Source organism: Ochlerotatus camptorhynchus, unplaced genomic scaffold (assembly GCF_037179485.1).
Source record: "Ochlerotatus camptorhynchus isolate MF236.1 unplaced genomic scaffold, CSIRO-AGI_Acam_v1.1 ptg000220l, whole genome shotgun sequence".
NCBI classification, from domain to species: domain Eukaryota; kingdom Metazoa; phylum Arthropoda; class Insecta; order Diptera; family Culicidae; genus Ochlerotatus; species Ochlerotatus camptorhynchus.
In genome coordinates, this window is record NW_027040710.1 from 4,962,410 (window position 1) to 4,983,886 (window position 21,477).

General features: G+C 39.6%; 1 protein-coding gene across 1 annotated transcript in view; it reads right to left on the reverse strand.

Annotated features, from left to right (window-relative positions):
- The window catches only part of LOC135703712 (roundabout homolog 2-like), a 356,656-nt gene that overhangs the window by 282,421 nt on the left and 52,758 nt on the right, over positions 1–21,477 (reverse strand). Inside the window, exon 2 of the mRNA XM_065224996.1 lies at positions 15,717–16,645. Coding sequence (XP_065081068.1) covers positions 15,717–15,789 — 73 coding nt within the window. The 5' untranslated portion in view covers positions 15,790–16,645. The remainder of the gene's footprint in view (positions 1–15,716; positions 16,646–21,477) is intronic.

Below are 21,477 nucleotides of genomic sequence, written 5' to 3' on the forward strand. Positions count from 1 at the left end.
TATTTGATTTTGTGTGGTGTATGGGTTTCGGGCGTGGATTCAGTTTGAGAAGCACTTCACTTCGCAACCGATGAACCATTCTGACGCCCACATTACCGTGCAGTTGTTGTCAGGGTTCAATATTGGACAGTTTGATGTTTATAAAGTACCATCAGTTAAAACTGCATTTTTGAGCTTTATCTCTATACATTCTTAGGTGTTTCTTAAAAGATTATCATGTTGGTGTACGCTGATTCAAAAGGAAATGGTACATTTGAGCTGTCCATAGTTGGGCGTTGTTGAACATGTGGTACTTGCACAACATTTCATGTGAGTACCAAAGTAACCATATATAATAACTTTTAATGTAGGTTCAGACTGAGAAAATGTCACTGAGATATGGTTAGTTGGGTATTCAGATGACTATTACTTTTAAAAAACTAATCCTGGTTGTATCTCTTTTTCGTTTGCATGTAACACTGTTTGATATTACTAACAGCACCGAGCCTTCATTCCGGGTGATGAGCGAACCTGAAGAAGAAGAAGATGACCATGAACCCCTTCTCAGAACGAGTGTATTGTTGATGGACCTGGTCTTCAATTCAAGATTGGTTTGTGTAATTATAAGTATCACGATCTTCATCGAAATGTAAGTATTATTGACAATAATCATAACAATCAACTCGTATAGAGTCGTACCTCGATATAAAGCAAAGTTACGTTATATCGAGTTACGTTATATCGAAGCAAAAACAAATTATTTTTTTAAATCGAAAATTGTTTATTGTAACCCAAAGATGACCTAATTTTTTTTTTCTAGTCATCTAACAGGCTTACAAAACCTTTCTTATATAATTTTCCCTAATTTAATTAGATAAGTTCCCAAAGCTTACATGAAAGATATGAAAATGAAAAAAAAGTACTAGAGTTTATGCCTAGGGGCACGAACGGAAGCTTGATGTAGGACCGCGATTGGTCTTTTCTGTGCTTAGTTCTTTTCGTTGTTTAAAATCTATATCCTTAAAACTCTTTAAATATTTCAAATGGTGCCGTTTGTGTGAACATGGAATCGATATTAACAGTGAATGAACTGCGGCACCGGTGGTTTAGTGGTAAACGTGATTGCCTCTCATCCCAAAAAGCCTGGGCTTCAATCCCAGTCGGTGCCTGTGGGGTATTTCTGAGGCATAAAATCTCTGATTACGTAAAGTCGTTGGTCCCCGGTCCATGAGCTGATGGGTCAATAGGGTAGGGTCCAGGTGTGGGAGCTGGCTCCCTGGCGTCGGTAGCACTGGTATTCAGTACGGAAAACAAGAACGACGGAAAATAAATGAAGGAAAAAAAGTAAATCAACGTTTTAGTACAACCGCTGCATTTTTTTAATATTACCGATGAGTTTTCTAGCGGTGTCTCATAGCCTAGTCAGTAAAAGCACGTTATTACCAAGCCAGAGGCGGTGGGTTCGATTCCCGGTCCGGTCGAGGGAATCTTTCGGGTTGAAAATTTTCTCGACTGCCCTGGGCATAGAGTATCATTGTGCTTGCCACACAATATACAAATTCATGCATTGGTAATGCATTGAGGCGAATCTAGGAACCTAATGAAACGTGCCACACACTGTTAGTGTTAGTTTGTGATGTTCGTGCGAGAGAATATAGATTCATCCCATCCGTTCGCGATTCTGATTAGTACGCGACATATTCATATTTTATTTGTTAAATTTCTTAATTGTTCAATTTTTCTATTTTCATTATTTGTACTATACAAACATCAAAAAACTACAAGGGACAGCCCTATAGGGTTGTACGCAATGGTGACGTAGGACTACGTGGTCTCATATGAAAAATGTTATTTGTTAACTGCAGAAGGAGATTTTTTACAAATTTATGGTGGTCCAGAAAAGGACCGTTTTGTCGTGACGAGCTGTATGTTGTTTGGAACGCGGTTGACGCACTTGGTATAGATGGCCCACAGCGGCTCACGACGCGCAACTGAATCCGATCAGTAGCGGTGCGGCTTCTTCCTCTTTCTTCGGTGAATCCAGGGCTCTTGTGGGCAGCCTTGATAGTTAGGTACTTGCGGGCAGCCTTTCATTATGTACTGGAAAACGCCACGCGCCGAACGCATTGCTGCTGCTAATGACGATCGGACACCACCATTCACCACGCACGGTGATTGAGTAAACACCGTTCGGCGAGACAGAAGGGAATTGGATTTTTAAATCTATGTTAAGGAATGCGCTTTTTGCAGGCAATCGGTGATAATTTTGATCGCCATCGCAACAGTTGCACATTCGTGCAATTTTCAATAGTGACCTTTTGTAAATTAATAGTCTTATTCTTATTTGTAAAAAAAATTCCAATCGATTGGCGTTTACGAATTAAAATCCATCATCTCTGGATCAAAATCAAATCACTTTCATGCCGCGACCAACTTTGGTTTTTGTAATTGTGGGTTGTCTTAAAAATACATGGAATGTTAGATTGAAACTTATGGGAACTGATATCCAATTAATGACCTTGAGATGGACATTTTATGGAAAAAAAACTATTTAACAAATTTATGGTGGTCCTGAAAAGGAACGTTTTGTCGCAATGGTTGAGTAATGCTGAGCTACTATTAGGGTGTTCAATACAGATAAAGCTGGCAAGCTGTATGTTGTTTGGAACGAGGGCGATGCACTTGGAATATATGGCCCACTGTGGCGCACGACGCGCAACTGAATCCGATCAGTAGCGTCGCGGCTTCGTCCTCTCTCTTCGTAGAATCGAAGGCTGAATCGAGAGCATGCAGCTAGCTGCATGCCGGTAGGCTTTCATTATGTACTGGAGAACGCCAAGCACCGAAAGCATTGCTGCTGATGACGACCGAACACCACCACTCACCACACGCAGTGATTGAATAAACACCGTTTGGCAAGACCGGAGTGAAATCAATTTTTAAATCTGTGTTAGGAAAAGCGCTTTTCGCAGGCAATCGGTGATAATTTAAATTATGATAGCAACAGTTGCACATTCGTGTAATTTTCAATAATGACCTATTGACAATTGATAAAGTGTTCATTTTAACAGATTTTGGATGCCTTTCCAATCGATTGGCTTGTTTAGAATTAAAATCCATCCGATATGGACAGAGTTATAACTGTTCAAAATCTTTCATAATTTTGTTACATGTTCCATTTTGGGTTTTCACAATAGAGATCACAGACAAAAATGCTGGATGTTTTCTCCGTCAAATGAAATATTTCCCAGTATGTATTGGTTTATTTCTCCATTTATAAACTTTTCGTGACATGCCTCCCATGCCTGAAATAATAAAAATCTGAGAGAGAGGAGCCAGCTTTGCTATCGATCACGCAAACGTCATCGAGATCCAGTCATGAACTGTCACTGCAAACTAGGCCGAACATTAGAAATGGGGCTATCATCCTTTTGAAAACAACTTTTTTCGTGCGGGCCCAGGCTTGCCTTCGCAAACCAACAACACGATTGGGTAGGGGAGAAAAAAAAGAAGACAAAGAAAACAAACCATCCGTCATTGAACTGGCTTCTTTCTCTAGGATAAAAATGATGTTTATTCAAGAAGTCGGCTATGGCGTATTCAGCCCCAACCTAGATACCAGCAGAGGCCTTCCTAAGCCTACATCGATCTTCTCGGCTGAGGCAGCTGCCATCTTCTCAGCCGTTACGGAGTCCAGTTTTTCCTGAAAGGCCATCATTACCGATTCGGCCAGTGTGCTGAAGGCCCTTGAGAGTCCGAAGAACCGACACCCGTTGGTGCAAGCAATCAGAATGGCTTCGAACAGTAACACCGTAGATGTCTGGGTTCCCAGCCACTGCAATATCAGTGGACACGAGGCTGCGGACAAGCTGGCAGCGATTGGCAGATCGAAAACCCCAGTGGAACCGGAAGTCCCTGCAGCGGATTTAAAAATCTGGATCAAAACGATTCGGCATGGGACAAGGAATGGGCTAATACCCGAGACCCTTTCTTACGCAAAATAAAAGGAGATACGAAATGCTGGTCCGACGCAAAAAACTGGAAGGACCAGAGAGTACTGTCCAGATTACACTGCGGCTACACCAGATTCTCACACGATCTCGGATCCCGTGATGGATTCCACAAACAATGTATGGGGTGCTCAACCAAAATGTCAGTTGAGCATCTCATAATAAATTGCCCTGCACTTAAAAACCTCCGAGACCAATGCGGTATCGGTCTCAGCATCAGAGACGCATTATCCAATGACCCAGACAGGGAAAGATCACTTCTCGACTTCCTTAAAGACACAGGCTATTATCAATATACGTAGAACCCCGCAACGAACAATGACACGACAACGGACGAACGACGGCACTTGGACAACACCAGCTCTCTAAATGACATGTCAAACGGAAGAACAACGATGACAACCCCGCAGGCTACGGACATTGACTCTCTCTCGGAAATTAACCACAACTTCGTTCGTTAAAACAATCGACACAGAACTCTGAGATACTTAAACTCTGTAACAAACACTATGTAATTTATTTATTTTCTCTCTCCGGGACCCCCTCAGGAGCCACAATCCTTCAAAGAGACAAACCAGTTACAGACTGAAAGTATCTATAATAAAGCAAAATAAAAATGTTTATTCAACCCAGCGTTACATGAAAAATTTAATAAAACTATGTATAAAATAATTTAAAATGGACTTGTAACGTTAATAATTGATTGTGGGTTGATATTTTTCAATTTTTAGACTTAAAAAAAAAGTTACGTTATATCGAGGTGGAAGTTACGTTATATTGAGTTACGTTATATGGAGGTTGCTTTATATCGAGGTATGCCTGTATACATTGAAATACATATTTAAAAGGGAAAGGACGGTCCAACAGGGCACCCGATTGAAGCGATTTGGACGGGGAGAGTGAGAATGCCAACTCCCTGTTGATAAAGGGCGGGCTCTTCTCCCTACTCATTGGGGCATCTTCCTGTTTGCGGGCTTGACTTTTTGAAAAATTGACTGATCAAGTTGCTGGAAGGAGATTCTTTACTGTTCCGTAGATGCGTATAGGCGACTTTGCCTATTGATCCACCCAATCCGTTTTTGGCCCTTCATACAGCGACATGTTGAGGACAATCAGAGGTTATTAAGCTTGATCAAGACAAACAGAGAAGACAGCCCACTGCTGTTGGACTTAGTTTCTGTGCTGCAATGGATGGTAAACCACTATCATCATCATCATATCATCATCATCATCATTTGGAGACGAAATGCAAAATAGGCGATAGGCTAAATTTTCAATAAATTCTCTTCGAAATTTTAGCGCATTGTTTCCAAACATTTGCATGCACGTATGCATGGGGAGGATGGGATCAGACGGCCACTCAACAGTGGGACCAGAGCACACAAAATGGTATACCTATTTGCCTTTTTACTACACCGAGCAAACATGGGAAAAATTGATTAATTTTGCATTTACTACTCACTCACACGCATACAACATCAGAAACGAACAGCAGCTTGTGCGAGCCACACTGATTTCGTTCGTATTCGCATTGCTTCTATTTTCTTCGATGAACGCAGAATTGAGCAAAACAGACAGCTCATTCTGAATGTAGTAGTGTGGATGATTTCTCTTTTATTATTTTTGCCATGCTAAGCCATTTACGATTGCATTCTGCTAAGCAGTGTTGGGAAAATATCAAAAAATCAAATCTCACCAACGCCCAAGGTCACGCATGATTTTCGTAGACAAAAATCAACAAGCAAACTACTGCGGTTGATTTTGCAACCTGTTATATCGCAGCTCGGAATATCAAGCTAACAAAACTCACCAACTGCAAATCTCACCAAACTGTGGAGATATTGAGTTTAATGATTTTTGCTTTACACCCGAATGCAACCGAAACTTCCATAACGGCTTGCAGCAGTCCCTTCGCGTCTGCCATCGGTGAAGATTAAAAAGAGATAGCAAACTATGCTTTCTCTTTCTAAAAAAAACGATGTGCAATGGAATCATTTTTGTGTCGAGTCAACTCTCAGCTTGATTTTTGCACGTTGTGGATAGTCTCGCAATATCAAAGGAGCTTGTAAAATCAATATCAAGTACTATATTTTGTTCCAATATCACACGTGATATTGCGAGCGCATGAGAGCGGAAAAATATCAATTGATTTCTGATTTTGCCATCACTGCTGCTGAGTGATCTGAATGAGAATTTTGCAGAAAGAATCACTTGTTATTTTCCAGCTTTGAACATACATTGACACATTTAAATTGCTGTTAATATGGAGAAAACGGTTATACTGTAACACATAGACATAAGCGTCAAGCAAATACCGTAAAACTGCTGTGGCCAATTCAACTGATTCAAATCAGTGAGCCAAAAACTATCTGACTCGGCTATTTAAATCGTTAGCATTCGGATTTTACGCATTCAATCTGGTTCTCCCTCGCTAGAGACAATTTTTCGGCTGCCTTTCAGTTTATCTTTCTTTCCTTCTACTACTGTCAGTTCTGAGTCGACATGCAGAGTCACTTGGTTGGAAGAATTTACACTCGCTCGGCAATCTGTTTGTAGGTGAGGATGGCTATTTTGATTATGTGGCACTCGCGCGAGTGAATGAATTTTCCCATGCTTGACACCGAGGTGTGCCGATAGGCTATAATATCACTTCAAACACACATTTTGGATCCGAGGCCTGAAGGGCTCGATGACTGACACGATTGCAGTGAAACAAGTTTCAGTTTGTGTTTATCGAATATGCCATTGTGAAAAATTAGGCGTTGACGCACTGAATTCCAGCACAAACTTGGTGAACAATAATTCTGCGAAGTTTCATGGAATTCTGAGAGGGAAATATACAATCGATGTGTCAGTTGGCGTGGAACTGCTCAGCAATGACATTTTTTATGCTATGGAATGATTTCTACGATTTCACTTGAACTTCTGCACAGCCACTAAAGCTTGAAGAATGTCAATTAACTTAAAGAAAAATATCAAACCCTTAATGAGGTTCTCCAAATTTCTATAAAGTTTGATGAAGCTCTACTAAATAATTTGCATATCTGGATTTCTAAGAAGTTAGCTGAGCATTAACAAAAATTGCCGAACTCCTATAAGATTTATTGCACTTCTAGAAAATCTCCAGAATTTCTACGCAGTTGCAGAAGTTATAAAAAGTTTTCTAATGAGCTATGAAATAGAAGATGAAAATGTTTGAGGTTTCTTGAAGTTATATAACATTCCCTAAACTTTTAAAATGTTATCATTTTCGGTCAAGTCAAGCAGTTCAGTTTGGATTTCGTTCGCTCTCTCAAGTTGTTCACATAGTTCGTTGCTATAGTGTTCGCTGCCATTCCGATCGGAAAACGAACCCGATCAGACACCGCTGATACTCAGTTGACATCGCAGAAGCTGCTGGCGAACCACCGCTACGCCGTTCTGAAAAATGGCGATGAACCGTGTAACGATCAGGAATTTTGTATAAATTTGTATATAATTTGATAAGGTTAAATTGTTTGAATTAAATTCCTTAGGGTAGGCGGGTCCATTTAATTTATGGATAAGGTAGGAAAGGAACAGTCATACAATGAAACGAGTCAAGTTATCTTTCGTGTCTTTAGATTCACGATATGACACGAAGGGTTTCGGGAAATGATGGACTTCCGGTTCGTCCGAGTTTTACTTTCCTTTATCTGAGGTTTCACGGTCTCGATCATCTCGTCCGTGACTTCCCAACGTTCTTGAAGTGTGCGCGTTTGTTCGTGGTCGTTTAGTTGAAAGCCGGCTTGCCTGATCCGTAAATCCTTTCTAGGAAATTTAATGGACTCGCCCTTAGGAGAGTCTCAACCGGGCAAATTTACATTGGACGTGTGGTCTCCCTTGTGGAGTGGCGCTTAAGCCACACGTTTTTAGAGACGGATCGCCCGGGCTGGCTACAACCGCAAGTGAAAAAGAAAGAGAAGCTTCCGCCTTTCTTCGTGAAGGGGTTCCCGCCCGGATTGATGGGGAAAATAGACTATTTATTACATCGGTAAAGGTCTAAAATGTACTATCCGCCTTTGCACTGAAGGCTTCAAGCTGGTGGTGAGCGGAGCCATGCCAGTTCATATTTTCAAGATGAATCGACATGACAACACTCGCAAGTATCGTGTATCTGGTCCACCTTGGGAAGAATTCAACGTACCTCAAGGACCTGCAGAATATTCGAGGCCTGTTCCACATCGTGGTGAAATGGGATCAGTACAAACCCGTCCACCGTGATGTCACCCAATATTAACAGCCTTCTGTTCGGTCATTTTACGAAAAATTGCCATATGGTCTACCGTTCCAACGATTGTGGCAAGCAACAGAGAACGCCGACCCAACATGCGCCAATTGTGAGGTTGCTCATCGGTAACTTGCAAGTCGTGCCCAAAACGTGCGCAGTTCATTGCAATCCACAAAAGGGCCTCCCCGCAGAACCAACCAGGTCGCAAATGCGTTCCGGAGAACAATGGGTAGTACTTTCCTGCCATATGCCTTATTCTTCTTCTTCTTCTTCTTCTTATTCTTATTCTTCTTCTTCTTATTATTATTATTCTTCTTCTTCTTCTTCTTCTTCTTCTTCCTCGCATTTCAAGCCTATTGCATTCTCTCAACTGAGTGTTCTAAATGCATTTCCACAGTTATTAATTGAGAGCTTTCGATGCCTGTACCATTTTTGCATTTGTATAATTGGGTGGCAAGTACAATCACCCTGTGAAGTCGAGAACCCGACTGAGCTAAGGGAGGCCCCATCCGCCAACGGCGTCCATTTCGTACCGCTTCCAATCAACAACCGCTTTGCTGCTGCTGCTGCTGCTGCATCAGTCTAGTCAGTTGATGGGGTGCTCAACCCTACGAATCGTCAAACGTATGAGGTAACCGTTGCATCCCACAGTATCTCACAAACCCCCCACACGCCTCCATGACTATCCAGGCGTCAGGATGATGCACCACCACCGAACGAAAACACAGATGCTCTGTTTACAGTAGAGCAAACGATCTCTTTATACGCACATTATTACGTTATTACCAGATTTACAATCCAAGCTTTTTCGTCATCGAGTATGACCTCTGAAGTGTTGAAGCTAGTCAACTGGAACGCTTGATCGCTCAAGAGCAAGAACATCTAGTTCGTTGAGTTTCTCAATGAACGAAACATCGACATTGCCTTCGTAACTGAAACCCACTGGAAGCCCAAAACTAACAGCTACCTTTCCGACTTCCGGCTTGCGCTTTGATCGAACCAACTCTGGATGAGTAGGAGTGGCTGTTGCGCTATGTAGAAACATCTGCTGTTGGCTGCTGCCAATTTTCAACTGAAGACCATCGATACCGTAGGGGTGGAAGTTTCGGTCGCCCCATCACCATCGTTGCGGCTTATTGCCCCAAACAATTCATTATCAGGGACGGGTCAGCAGCAGGCATGCGACGAGATATTGTCAAGCTAACACGACGCACAGCGGCACGAATATGAATAAGACGGTCAAAAATATTTTCTACCCTTTTTCGACGTTTTAGAGACTGGGTGTCTTGGGAGAAGTTGCTCAAAATTATATCTCGCATCTTTTGAAATACACACCTGAATAATCTTTAAGCTAGTATTACACATCCGAACTCTAACTTTTTCCAGTTACGAGATAATGGTTCCATGTCTTGGACAAAGTTGCAGAGCAGTTGATTTTATGAACATTTGCTAAAGACACCAAAGTTCTACATCATAACTCTGTAGAGCTATACAGGCTCGATTATCCGGGGCTCGATTATCCGGGGCTCGATTATCCGGAGAAAATGGCTCGATTATCCGGAGAAAATGGCTCGATTATCCGGAGTCATATTTTTTTTACCGATCTTGCAAATTATTTTTCATAAACCGCTTGGAAAACCGACTTTCGATCCGACAAGATCGGGAAATGACTATATTTAAGTGTTTGTGTACCTTTGTTACAAAATCCGGCGTTAAGGGGTTTTGGATTAGCTTTGACCTGAAAGGAATCAAACATATCATGTGCCACAACAAGATACAAAAACTGAATCTCATGATGGTCCGTTCACTAATTACGTCACGTTTCAGGGGGGGGGGGGGGAATGGCAACCGAACAAAATTTTTGAAGATCCGTAAAAAAAATGTACCAAAGGGCCATTGCCATTTTGCTGCTGAGTTACCAATCGATCTGAAACCAGCGAGTATTCCTCAAAAAACTTGTTTTGATCTAAACAAGCTAAACTTTGATTAAACTAAAAAATGCGGATAATAGGGAAAATGTAAATGGAAATCACGAAAACTGTGACCATACTACGTGGGATTTGACTTAATTGATTACAACATGGAATATATCAAGATTCTGACATGATAGAAAGTTACTGTCTCTGACAAAGTTGTTCAGGAGATCATAGCCTTGTCGCTGGCGGACAGTAGTTCAGAATTTTCTCACTACGTAGCGTTAGTATACATGTGAAATTCTCGCATGTGATATATCTCGAGATCCTGTCCAGATAAAAAGTTACTGTCTTTCACAAAGTTTTTCAGGAGGTCAAAGCCTATTGCTTGGTGCTCAATAGTTCAGAATTTGCTCACTACGCGACGCTATTATACACGTGAAATTCTCATATAAAATATCTCGAGTTCGCAACCAGATAGAAAGGTATTGTCTTCGGCATAGTTGTTCTGGATGTCAAGGCTTTTTCACAGGTGGACAGTAGTTCAGAGTTTTCTCACTTTGCGGCGCTACTATAGATGTGAAACTCTTGCATATAAAATATCTCTAGATATAGATCCAGATAGAAAGTAAATGTATTCGGTAAAGTTTTTCAGAAAGTCAAGATCTTTTTGTCACCCAATAGTTTAGAATTTTCTCACTATGCGGTGCTAGTATATACGTGCATTTCTCCCATATTCAATAGCTCGAGATCTTGATCAGCTAGAAAGTTGCTGTCTTCGGTAAAGTTGTTTAGGGGGTCAAGACTTTTTGGCTGGTAAACAGTAGTTAATAATTTTCTCACCACGTGGCGTTAGTATACATGTACACTTCTCGCATATGCATATCTCGAGATCCTGATCAGATAGGAAGTTGTTCAGGAGGTCAAGGTCTTTTGGCTGGTGGACAGTAGTTCAGAATTTTCTCATTTCATGATGCTAGTATACATGTGAAATTCTCGCATATAAAATATCTAACGTTCTTGATCAGATAGAAAGTTACTGTCTTGAACAAAGTTGTTCAGGAGTTTAAAGCCTAGAGTTTATGAGAAAATTCTAAACTATTGTTCACCAGCCAAAAGACTTTGACCTCCTGAATAACTTTGTTGCAGACAGTAACTTTCTATCTGGTCAGGATCTTGAAACAAACCACATGCGAGAATTTCACGTGTATTCTAGCGCTACGTAGTGAGAACATTTTGAATTACTGTCCACTAGAGAAATCTATCTGATCAAAATCTCGAGATATTTTACATGCGAGAATTTTGCGTGTATACTAGCGCCACGTAATGTGAAAATTCTGAACTATTATGCACCAAGCAATAGGCATTGACCTCATGAACAACTTTTTCGAAGACAGTAATTTTCTACCTGTTCAGAATCTTAAACTTAGCATACGCGATAGTTGTACACGTTTACTAAATAGCGCCATGTGGTGCAACATTTCTAGGCTACTGTCCACCAGCCAAAAAATCTTGACCCCTTGAACAAGTTTGCCGAAAACAGTAACATTCTATCGGCTAAGGATTTCGAGCTATTGTATATGCGAGAATTCCATGTGTATACTAGCACCGAGTAGGGAGAAAATTCTGAACAACTGTCCACCAACGAAAAGATCTTGACTTCCTGAAAAACTTTGCCAAAGACATTTATTCTTTATTTCGTCAGGATCTAGTGATGTATCACATGCGAGAACTTAACATGTATACGAGCACTACCTAGTGAGAAGATTGATTGATTGATTTATCTTTATTAGGGAGGCTTTCAGCCTGGGGCTGGTTCGCCTCCACTGGTTCGCCTCCACTAGTGAGAAGATTTTTAACTACTGTTAATCAGCAAAAAAGCTATGATCTCCTGAACAGCTTTGCCTAAGACAGTAACTTTCTATCTGGTCAGGATCTCGAGATATTTTATATGAGAATTTCACGTTTATACTAGCGCCGTGTAGTGAGAAAATTCTGAACTACTGTCCACCAGCCAAAACTACTTGACACCCTGAACAAGTTTGCCGAAGACAGTAACTTCTATCTGCTCAGGATCTCGAGCTATTGTATATGCGCAAATTGCATGTATATACTAGCGCCACGTAGTGAGAATTTTCTGAACTACTCCACCAACGAAAAGATCTGGACTTCCTGAAAAACTTTGCTGAAGACATTTTTTATATATGCGAGAGTTTTACATGTATACTAGTGCTGCGAAGTGAGAAAACACCGAACTACTGTCCACCAACGAAAAGGCCTTGACCTTCTGAACAACTTTGTCGATGACAGTTATTTTCTATCTGGTCATGATCTCGAGATATATCACATGCGATAATTTCACATGTATTCTAGCGCTACGTAGAGAGAAAATTCTGAACTACTCTCCACCAGCGAAAAGATTATGATCTCTAGAACAACTTTGCCGAAGACAGTAATTTTCTATCTGGTCAAGATCTCGAGATTTTAATGTGCCTCATGATAGGTTATTATCCAAGTCCGATTCTGGTCACTTTCCCGGGGAACCTGGAACTTGTCCGGAAGTGGCCAATATGGTCCAAGGTACTTAATTTTTTCCACCATTGATCTTGATATCAAATTTTGATTTAATTTTATGTGTCGCTTAATGGGTTTTGTTCCTTTCAAGTATAATTTATTCTCATGGCCCATAAACGCCGGAACTTGTTCCGGCCATATCTACAAAACCAGTGGTCCGATTCCATAATCCTTCAAAAGCGTTCAATGGAACCACTAAAACATTAAATGAGACCACATAAGACCAAAAAAAAAATTTTTTTTTTGATGGCTCTATTATCCGGAGGGCCGATTATCCGGAGTGAAATTTTTTTCAAGACTCCGGATAATCGAGTCCGCCCTGTAATACCGTGCCGATTCAAATTTCGGACACTTAAACTCGAATTTCGGACACTTTTAAAAGTTGATTATCTCGGTCGAATATGATCCACATGTCTTGTAAATTTTAAATTTTTTTGACTAGTGCCCTCCACGATCATCTAACATTATTACCTTGTTTCTAACTGGATGTAATATTTAATTAAAAATGAAAGTGTCCGAAATTTGAATCGGAACGGTAGATTTTCTTTAACCCTACTTTAATATTGTTTTTTGAGTTAATTAGTGCTTTTTTCAAAGTTGATCAATTTATCATGTTCTAAGAAATTGTTGGCATCATTAAAATATACAACTTTGCTGAATACACCAATGAAGTAATGAAATTGGGTTGTTAGCGGAATGCTAAATAAAACAGCAAAAAAGGTTATCTTCCATTTAATTCCACTTAATTAATTTTGGTATCCACGACATGGATACCAAAATTAATTAAGTGGAATTAAATGGAAGATAACCTTTTTTGCTGTTTTATGAATACACCAATGCTTTTCATTGACATCAATGTGATGCACAGACCATGAAGCGTTTTTGTGACGTCATATTCAACGGCTCGAAAAGAGGGTGGGCGGGCCTTGGCGGGGTCTAAAACTGGTTGTATTTTGAAGATTACCTTATAAAATAGTACTTCTGAAAATTTCAGCATTGGGTACTGAAGGGTACCTAGCCAAATCTCGATTCGAAAATGTCAATATTATATGCAGCCCATCGGACGGTTTTGTGACGCCATATTGAACGCCCAAACTAACAATTTTCGCAATGTAAACGCTTTACTCATTTCATTTATACAGTCTCAAGCTGTATTCAAACGTTATACGATATGAGGAAACCTTTACTCAACCTCTATACAAGCAAATCTGGCGAACTTAGTCAGCTACTTATGGCTGTAGGAACGGTCGGGAGAAGCTCTTATCGCATATCCATTAACGCTTCTATACAGCTGTTATCCTGCTGTTTAGTTGTGTGTGAACTTGAAAGGCGCTTATTCAACCTTTTCCCGGTTATCCAAATCCAATAATCACTACACAGCTTTCTCTTGAAACCGAGTTAAATACTGTTTACGCTTTTTTATGAAGGAATTTATTGAGTTTATTTTGCTGTGAATCAAATTAATCGAAATTAGTTACAAATCATCACCAAATTATTAACCCTGCACCGGAACCTGGAATCGAACTCGAGACGACCTCATTGGCAAACCTTGACACTACCAACTGTGCTACGCCAACACATTGAACTTATGTAAACAAATCAACATTCCCTTCTACAACAAAATCGCTGGGTAGAGGCTTTAAAATAGTACACATGAATCACTTTTCTCGACTAGTTATAAAAGAACAGAGTAAAAGCTGTAAAACTGCACACGTCTAAAAATAAACCTAGTTGACTGTGAAAATGCTTCCGAAGTTGCTCTAACACAGTTTATAAGCTGAGTACAGGTTGTTTAGTTGTTGAAAAAGCACTTTTGATGTTTATGTTATTCAGCAAGAGTGGTTGGTTGTGTAGAAGCCATCAAATGAGTAACATATTCACTTTGTTAGCTTTGTTTTGCAGCTACAAGTTGAAAGTTGGGTAGTGTGAGTATAGAAGTGACATTAGCGTTTATTGGCTGATGTTATTCAGTGCGACTGACAAATTGAATAATGGTTGTGAGAAAGTTGAGTAAACGCTCACCAAAACTATTTTGCTAGCTTTTGCTTGTAGCTGTATCTGCAGCTTCTTTTCAGCTACTTTACAGCACAACGCTGGAAAAGTTGGCTTACAAAGCTGAAAATGTTAGTTGGGCGACTTTCTCTTTCGTTAATAACTCAGCTGCAAAACCTTTCCCTGTTGTATTTGACGTTTCGGACGCTAGATAAGAACCTCCTTTATCAAACTGTGTGGTAGAATTAGCGCGAAATATGTTTGCATAGCAGTGGTTATGAAAAGAGAAAGTCGATGAAGAGAATCGATCAAAGCAGATAGGACCATTTGAAATGTTCATCGAGATTACATTATAAAATAGTACTCATGAAAAGTTCAGTGCTGGGTTTCCAGGGGTATCTAGTCAAATCTCGAGTCGAAATAGTCAATGTTATATGTACCCCAACAGGCGTTTTTGTGACGTCATATTCAATGGCTCGAAAATAGGGTAGGCGGGCCCTGATGTAGTCGAAAACTGATTGTATTTGGAAGATCACCTAATAAAATAGTACTCCTGAAAATTTGAGCGTTGGGTAGCAAGTTTGATACGACTCCATTTTCTTACAAATGGCAGCCTCTGGGGAAGAAAAAATAGCAGGTAACGAAAACAACAACAAATACTTCCATTCATAATCACTGCCATCCGCGTACGATCTTTAAATCTCTACCCACTAGCGGAGGTCCCACCTCCCACCAGCAAACGAGCAAGACGGTTACAGTAAAAGGATATCCGTCCGGTAATTGATTGAAGGATTATTTTTCCATCCATTATACAAAGGACCTGTCCACGTCGGCCAACCATCCTCGACCATCCATGCATCAGACAGGTACCCGTGGCAGTGCCGTCTTTCACAAAATTATCTTCCCATCGGCAACGGACAAGGCTCATGAATATCCCACTCCATTTCAATCAAACGCGAACGGAACAGTAGATTCCGAATAACTCGGTACAAAACTTACCTTTCGATCGACAGATTGTCACAGTCGTGATTAGAAACAGTGCCTGCAGTAGTTCCATCCTGTTCGCTGTCATCTTGTACCGGTCGAGATATTCTCCACTTGAGATGACGACGGTGTTTCTCAAATATTTACACGAATCAGTAGTTGCTCGATTTTCTACGGCTACGAATCTTCGTTTTCAATTTTCCACTTCCTCGAACATGTCGTTCGTATTCCGCGCGATCAAAAATTAATCACTTTCGCTATTTACGCTCCGGAATGCCCATTGTCTACGGTCGACCCCGAAAAGGTCAAATCGCTGTTTTCAATTTTCTCAAGTGCATCCGACGTCGTTGGATTGTCTTTGTTCGGCACTTTCGCCGTAGCCGTTTGTCTCAAGGTTCAATAGCAACGATTCACATAATTCTAAAGTCGGGGAGTTTTTTTCCCTTGATTGCGGAGAATTCGATCACGTGCTCGCCCTTAATTCTCTCAAGTCCAATTCCTTTAATTGCTTCTGTATGCCGGTTGCTTGTAATCTCTTTTCGATAGTTTCCCAACGGCACCGATTTGCATGAGTTGCTCCTCGCTTTTTGACTTCTTGCTTGTGGAAGGTAACTTTACCGGTAAATGTTTATTCAGACTGCCATCACTAAATTACACGAAATCCTTTAACACTTCTTCCCTGGCAAGATTCCTTCAATTATGTAATTAGTTTATGGGTGCACTGCAACACGGCAAAGTTGAAACGATTCGGAAAAACACGTTTTTACATCCCCTGCCAAATTTACGACTTTCAGTTCAGAAGTTGGTACCTCATCCTCCTGGGAGAGGACTATTTTTAGCTGCCGACACAGTCCCCGTTTCCTTTGGGTGTAGTTGTTTTTTCTTCCTGCATCATCGTTACCATATGGATTTCTTGCTAGCGGAGGACCCGTGCCGGATGATTCCTGAAATAACACGGAAGAAAACATCGAGGGATAACATTAACAATAGGTAGATAGGATGAAACGGTAAACTTTACGATTGTGTTTAAGGACGGTTCGTTTCCGGGGTTTCCGAGAGAGAAAATTTAAATTTTACTGCTGGAATGTGTCTTCGAGGAATTGACAGGGATGCGTAGGATTTCAACGTAAGAGTGACAGATGGTGCGAGCAGTAAACGTTGTTGCTGTACATTTTTAAAGGACTATTTGTAGGCTAATGGCTCATTAGTATGGTAATCGGCTTTGGTTGAAATAACAACAAGGGGTTGGCATTCCTTCGGTGCGGTTGACTCTCAAATGATTGAACGGAAACACGTGGTCCATTGAAAGGTGTTTGGAAATTGTAATTTTATTTTGGGACGGTTTTACAAAATAAAACCTAGTAATTTAATTCACATACCAATTAATCCTATTTTGACATAAAGTTTCACAAGAAATCACGAGCAGGCGAAAATAACTTATGAATACCTCATTCTGACCTGATACCAAAATTTTGTGTTGATCAGCCTGACATCCCGAGCATGAACGAATATCTGGATACCTTAAATTGGTATGGATGAGTATGACATAAGAGGTAAAATACTAAAAAATAATACCAAAAAAATGTTCCCACAATACCATTCCAATACCAAATTATGCTAATGCAATACCAAAACAATACCACACAGGTATTCTTTTGGTATCCAAATATCAATTTTTGTTATTTGCAAAGTATTTTGCATGCAATTTTTTGGTATTATTCTTTGGTATTTTAGCTAAGAGGGTAAATTTAAGGTTGAAAAAATTCACCTTCGTGATGGTAAATCGAAGAAATAGCTTTTTTTTAATATATCTGGTGTAAAAATATCATCAAGGTGGTACATGGAGAAACTAATCAAAATGAATAACTCTGGTGGAAAAATTGAATCACGCCAATAATTTTCTGGAGGAAAGTTCGCATGACTGTGGTGTATGTAAAAGCAAGGTTTATTCATTTTTCTGGTACATAATTTGCATCGTTTTGATGAATACAAGCTTCATTGACAATTAATGGTGGAAAGTCTGAAAATTGCACCACAAAGGTGCATGGTGAAACAAACTTCACTGACAATTTTTGGTGCACCGTTGTGGTGAATGGAAGAGCATGCTTTACTGAAAATTTATGATGCAAATGAACAGAAAATGTCTGGTAGAAAACTTTCACTGGTCAGGTAAATGAAGGCACAGGCTTTATTTAAAATTAAGCTATATTGAAAAATTCTGGTGGAAAATCTGCACCATTCCGGTGAACGGATGGGAAAGCTTTTCTGAAATTTTTTGTTGTTTAATTTGCATTCTTCTGCTGAATAGAGAAACAAATTTCAATAATAATTTCTGGTGGAAAATCTGCACCATTCTGATGATTGGAGGGAAGCTGCTTTACTGAAAATTTATGATGAAAAATCTGAAAAGAGGGGCAAGCTTTATTTGGTGGCAAACCTGCAACATTCTGATGATAGGAGGAGCAATATGTATTGAAAATGTCTGGTGGAAAATAAAAAAAAAAAGAAATGTGCGCCAATCAGAAGATTGGAGAAGCAATTTTTATTGAACATTAACGGTGGAAAATTTGCATCGTTCTGGGCAATTGAAATTGTCTGGTGTAAAATTACCTGGGGGCAAGCTTGCATTGAAAATTTCTGGTGTAGGATTTGCAACAATCTGCTGCATGGAGGGGCAAGCTGAATTGAAAATTCCTGATGTAAAACTTGCAAAGTTCTGGTGAATGGAGGGGCAAGCTTTATTGAACATTTCTGGTAGAAAAACTACAACGTTTTGGTGAATGGACGGACAACTTAAACATGACTTCCGAGAAGAACCTCAAGGGTATTGAATTCTGAGGACAGTTCCAAAAGAAAAAAATTCTGAGATTGATTTCATGAAAATTCTGCGAATAATTTCTAGTGAATCCTGCAGATAGGTCCAAGATAATTTCGAAAATAATACCGAGGGAATCAAACTTTAAATGAAATTCCAAAGGGATGTTGAGGAAAATTTCAAGGGAATTCCGAGGATAATTTCAAGCTCATTTTGGAAATAATTTCTGGAGAATACAGAGGAAATTCTTCTGAAAGTTTAGGGGAATTTCAGTTTCATTTCTAGTGAATTCTGCAGATAGTTTCAAGATAATTCTGAAAAGAAAACAGAGAAAATTAATTTCTGATTGAAATTCCGAAGGGATTTTGAGGAAAATTTCAAGGGAGTACCAATAAGTTCTAGCTCATTCCGGGAATAATTTTTTGATAATACTGAGAAAGTTCTTCTGAAACTCTAAGGGAATTTCAGTTCGAAGGTGTTCTGAGTAAAAGTCAATAAGAGTTCTAAAAATAACTCCAGAGGACTTCTGAGTAGAATTTTAAAAGAGCTCATATAGTTCAATAAATTTCGAAAGGACCCTCAAGGAATTCTGAGGATGGGCTTTTTCGCAACTGTACAAAGTTTAAAGACAGCTTTTGCATTCCCTAATTGAAAAGTGGGTATTATTTTTCCATTGAACCTTGGTCTATTGTTGTCTTACTAAGAATTCGTCTAAGTATCATTTCGGTTAAAGCCCTACTAATGCAACCATTTGACGAACCGATTATCATCGACATCGTCGATGAGATTAAATTGCCAATTCCATTGGCTATCTGAAAACTGTTTGCATTGCAGAAGATGAACCACCACCGGAGCAAAAAATAAATAAAATTAGCTAAATTGAACACTAGGGAAACAGAGGTGGGTGGACAGCAGTATCCACCACGCACTTTGATGTACTCCCCATCCCCAGATTAAATGCACCATTGGAAAAAAAATTGCCCCTCCTTAACAAGATTCCTGTGCACGCTAGTGGTTATGGTTCAATGTTGGTTCAAGTATTTTTCCTGGAATGTAATAAATTATGAAAATTCAAATGTGGGGTCCAAAGCAAGCCGTTATATATTTTGGAGTAGCCCCCCAGTATAGTCCACAAAGACGCCATAAATGTTGTGGGATAAATCAATTGCCTAAAAAAATACGTTATTATTTTCAATAGCTCCATCATTAGTTTTAAATTAGGCCTCTGAAGCAGAGAAGAGACCGAAGGTTGTATTTTATGATAACGCAACAGGCAGTTTTTTTTTCTTTATCAGAAGACGGTACTTTCAATTGATCATTTTGTCAAGCTTCTGCATTCATGTTCCATCAGATGTCACAGCTGTTGTTTGCGTTGACATCTATCGGAAACTAGACACAATCTGTTTTCCTATAATTTTTCACAGAGGACACTGCAGTGCAAAACATGTCTGGTACCTCTATATATGCATTTAGATTATTATTCGAAGTCCCTCCTTTTTTACACATTCTGCACACAAAATAGCTCATCCCTCACAGAATTTCCCTCCGAATTTTATGTATGGGGCGGGGCATAAAGTATCTTTTGCGCAGAATTTGTAAAAAAGGAGGGACTTCGAATGTTAAAGCAAATGCATATATAGAGGTACCAGGCATGTTTTGTAGTGTCAGGTACTCTATTTTGTAATCTGTGAAAGGGAAATCACAAATCGAGTGTCAACAAAATACATGGCATGTTGAGAGATTGAGCTCGTGAGAGAAAATTTCTCTCTCAAATTTGAATTTTTGGCTCTCTGGAACTGGTAGTAAAACAGGTAAAACTGAATGGGGAAAAATCATTTTTATTTAAGTGTAGCTTGTTTAGCATTAATTTCCGGGAAAAAACTGAACGACAAAGCCCCTGACTAATTTCTTTAGGTTGTCGTTCACTTTTTTTGACCTGAACATGCACCGAAAGCGAATTATTCCCACTTCTCTCGATTTCTATATGGGGACTTTTATCACTTCCTACCAGTGGAACAGCGCCATCTCTGTGGAAAATGGTCGAACAAAATGATTAATACTGAACAAAATGTTGTCATCGAAGTAGGGCAGGAAGCGGTATAACGATCCTACGGGGTTAAAGCACTTATTTGTTCTCCAATTTGGTGGACAACCCTAACATAAAATTATCAAGCATCATCATTATGTAGTTTACAGCATGCTCGTATAATGATGCAAAATAGAATACTGTGACTTTTCTCAAATCAAACATTTGATTTTCCAATAAGTAGATGCTTAGTACAACATTAATTGAAAATTAAGAGGATTCAATTATTGAATTTCAAATTCAGAGCAAAAGCTCGTATGAGGCATGAGGCAAATTACGACCTCAAACGAATAAAACTTACCAAGTGACACCTAAATCACATTAGATTTTTTTTTTTATATCTTTATTAAGGAGACTTTCAGCCGTTGGCTGGCTCGTCTCCGACATTAGAATTAAACAATTAGTTCAATGGTAGTTATTTGTGGGGTCCAGTGCCACATTTGCTACACCTGGCCATGTTTCGATCCCCTCAGAAAAGCGGCCAGTTTCTGAATATGGTCAAAACCATTGAATCACATTAAAATTCAACAACCAGCTCAATGGCAGTTATTAGGAATAGCCAGGACCCAGTTAATTTCCGGAAACCCCTAGGAAAGTAGTCAGTCTAAAGAGACTTGGATCAAAAACCATTATGCAATGTTTCAAATCACATCTACTTCCTCTATGCTCTGTTTAAGAAAGTTGTAAAGAGGAAAGTAAACAGAAAATTATGTTGCTGTGCGCGAAGGAAATTGTAGACATACCGAAGCATACCTGACAACCAATGCAGGAAACAACTAGTTCCAACCATGATACAAATAAACTTTAGAAATTTTGCCAAATATTCAAACTTTTCAATAAAATTAATGCAATATTAGTCTGCTAGCATGAAGTTT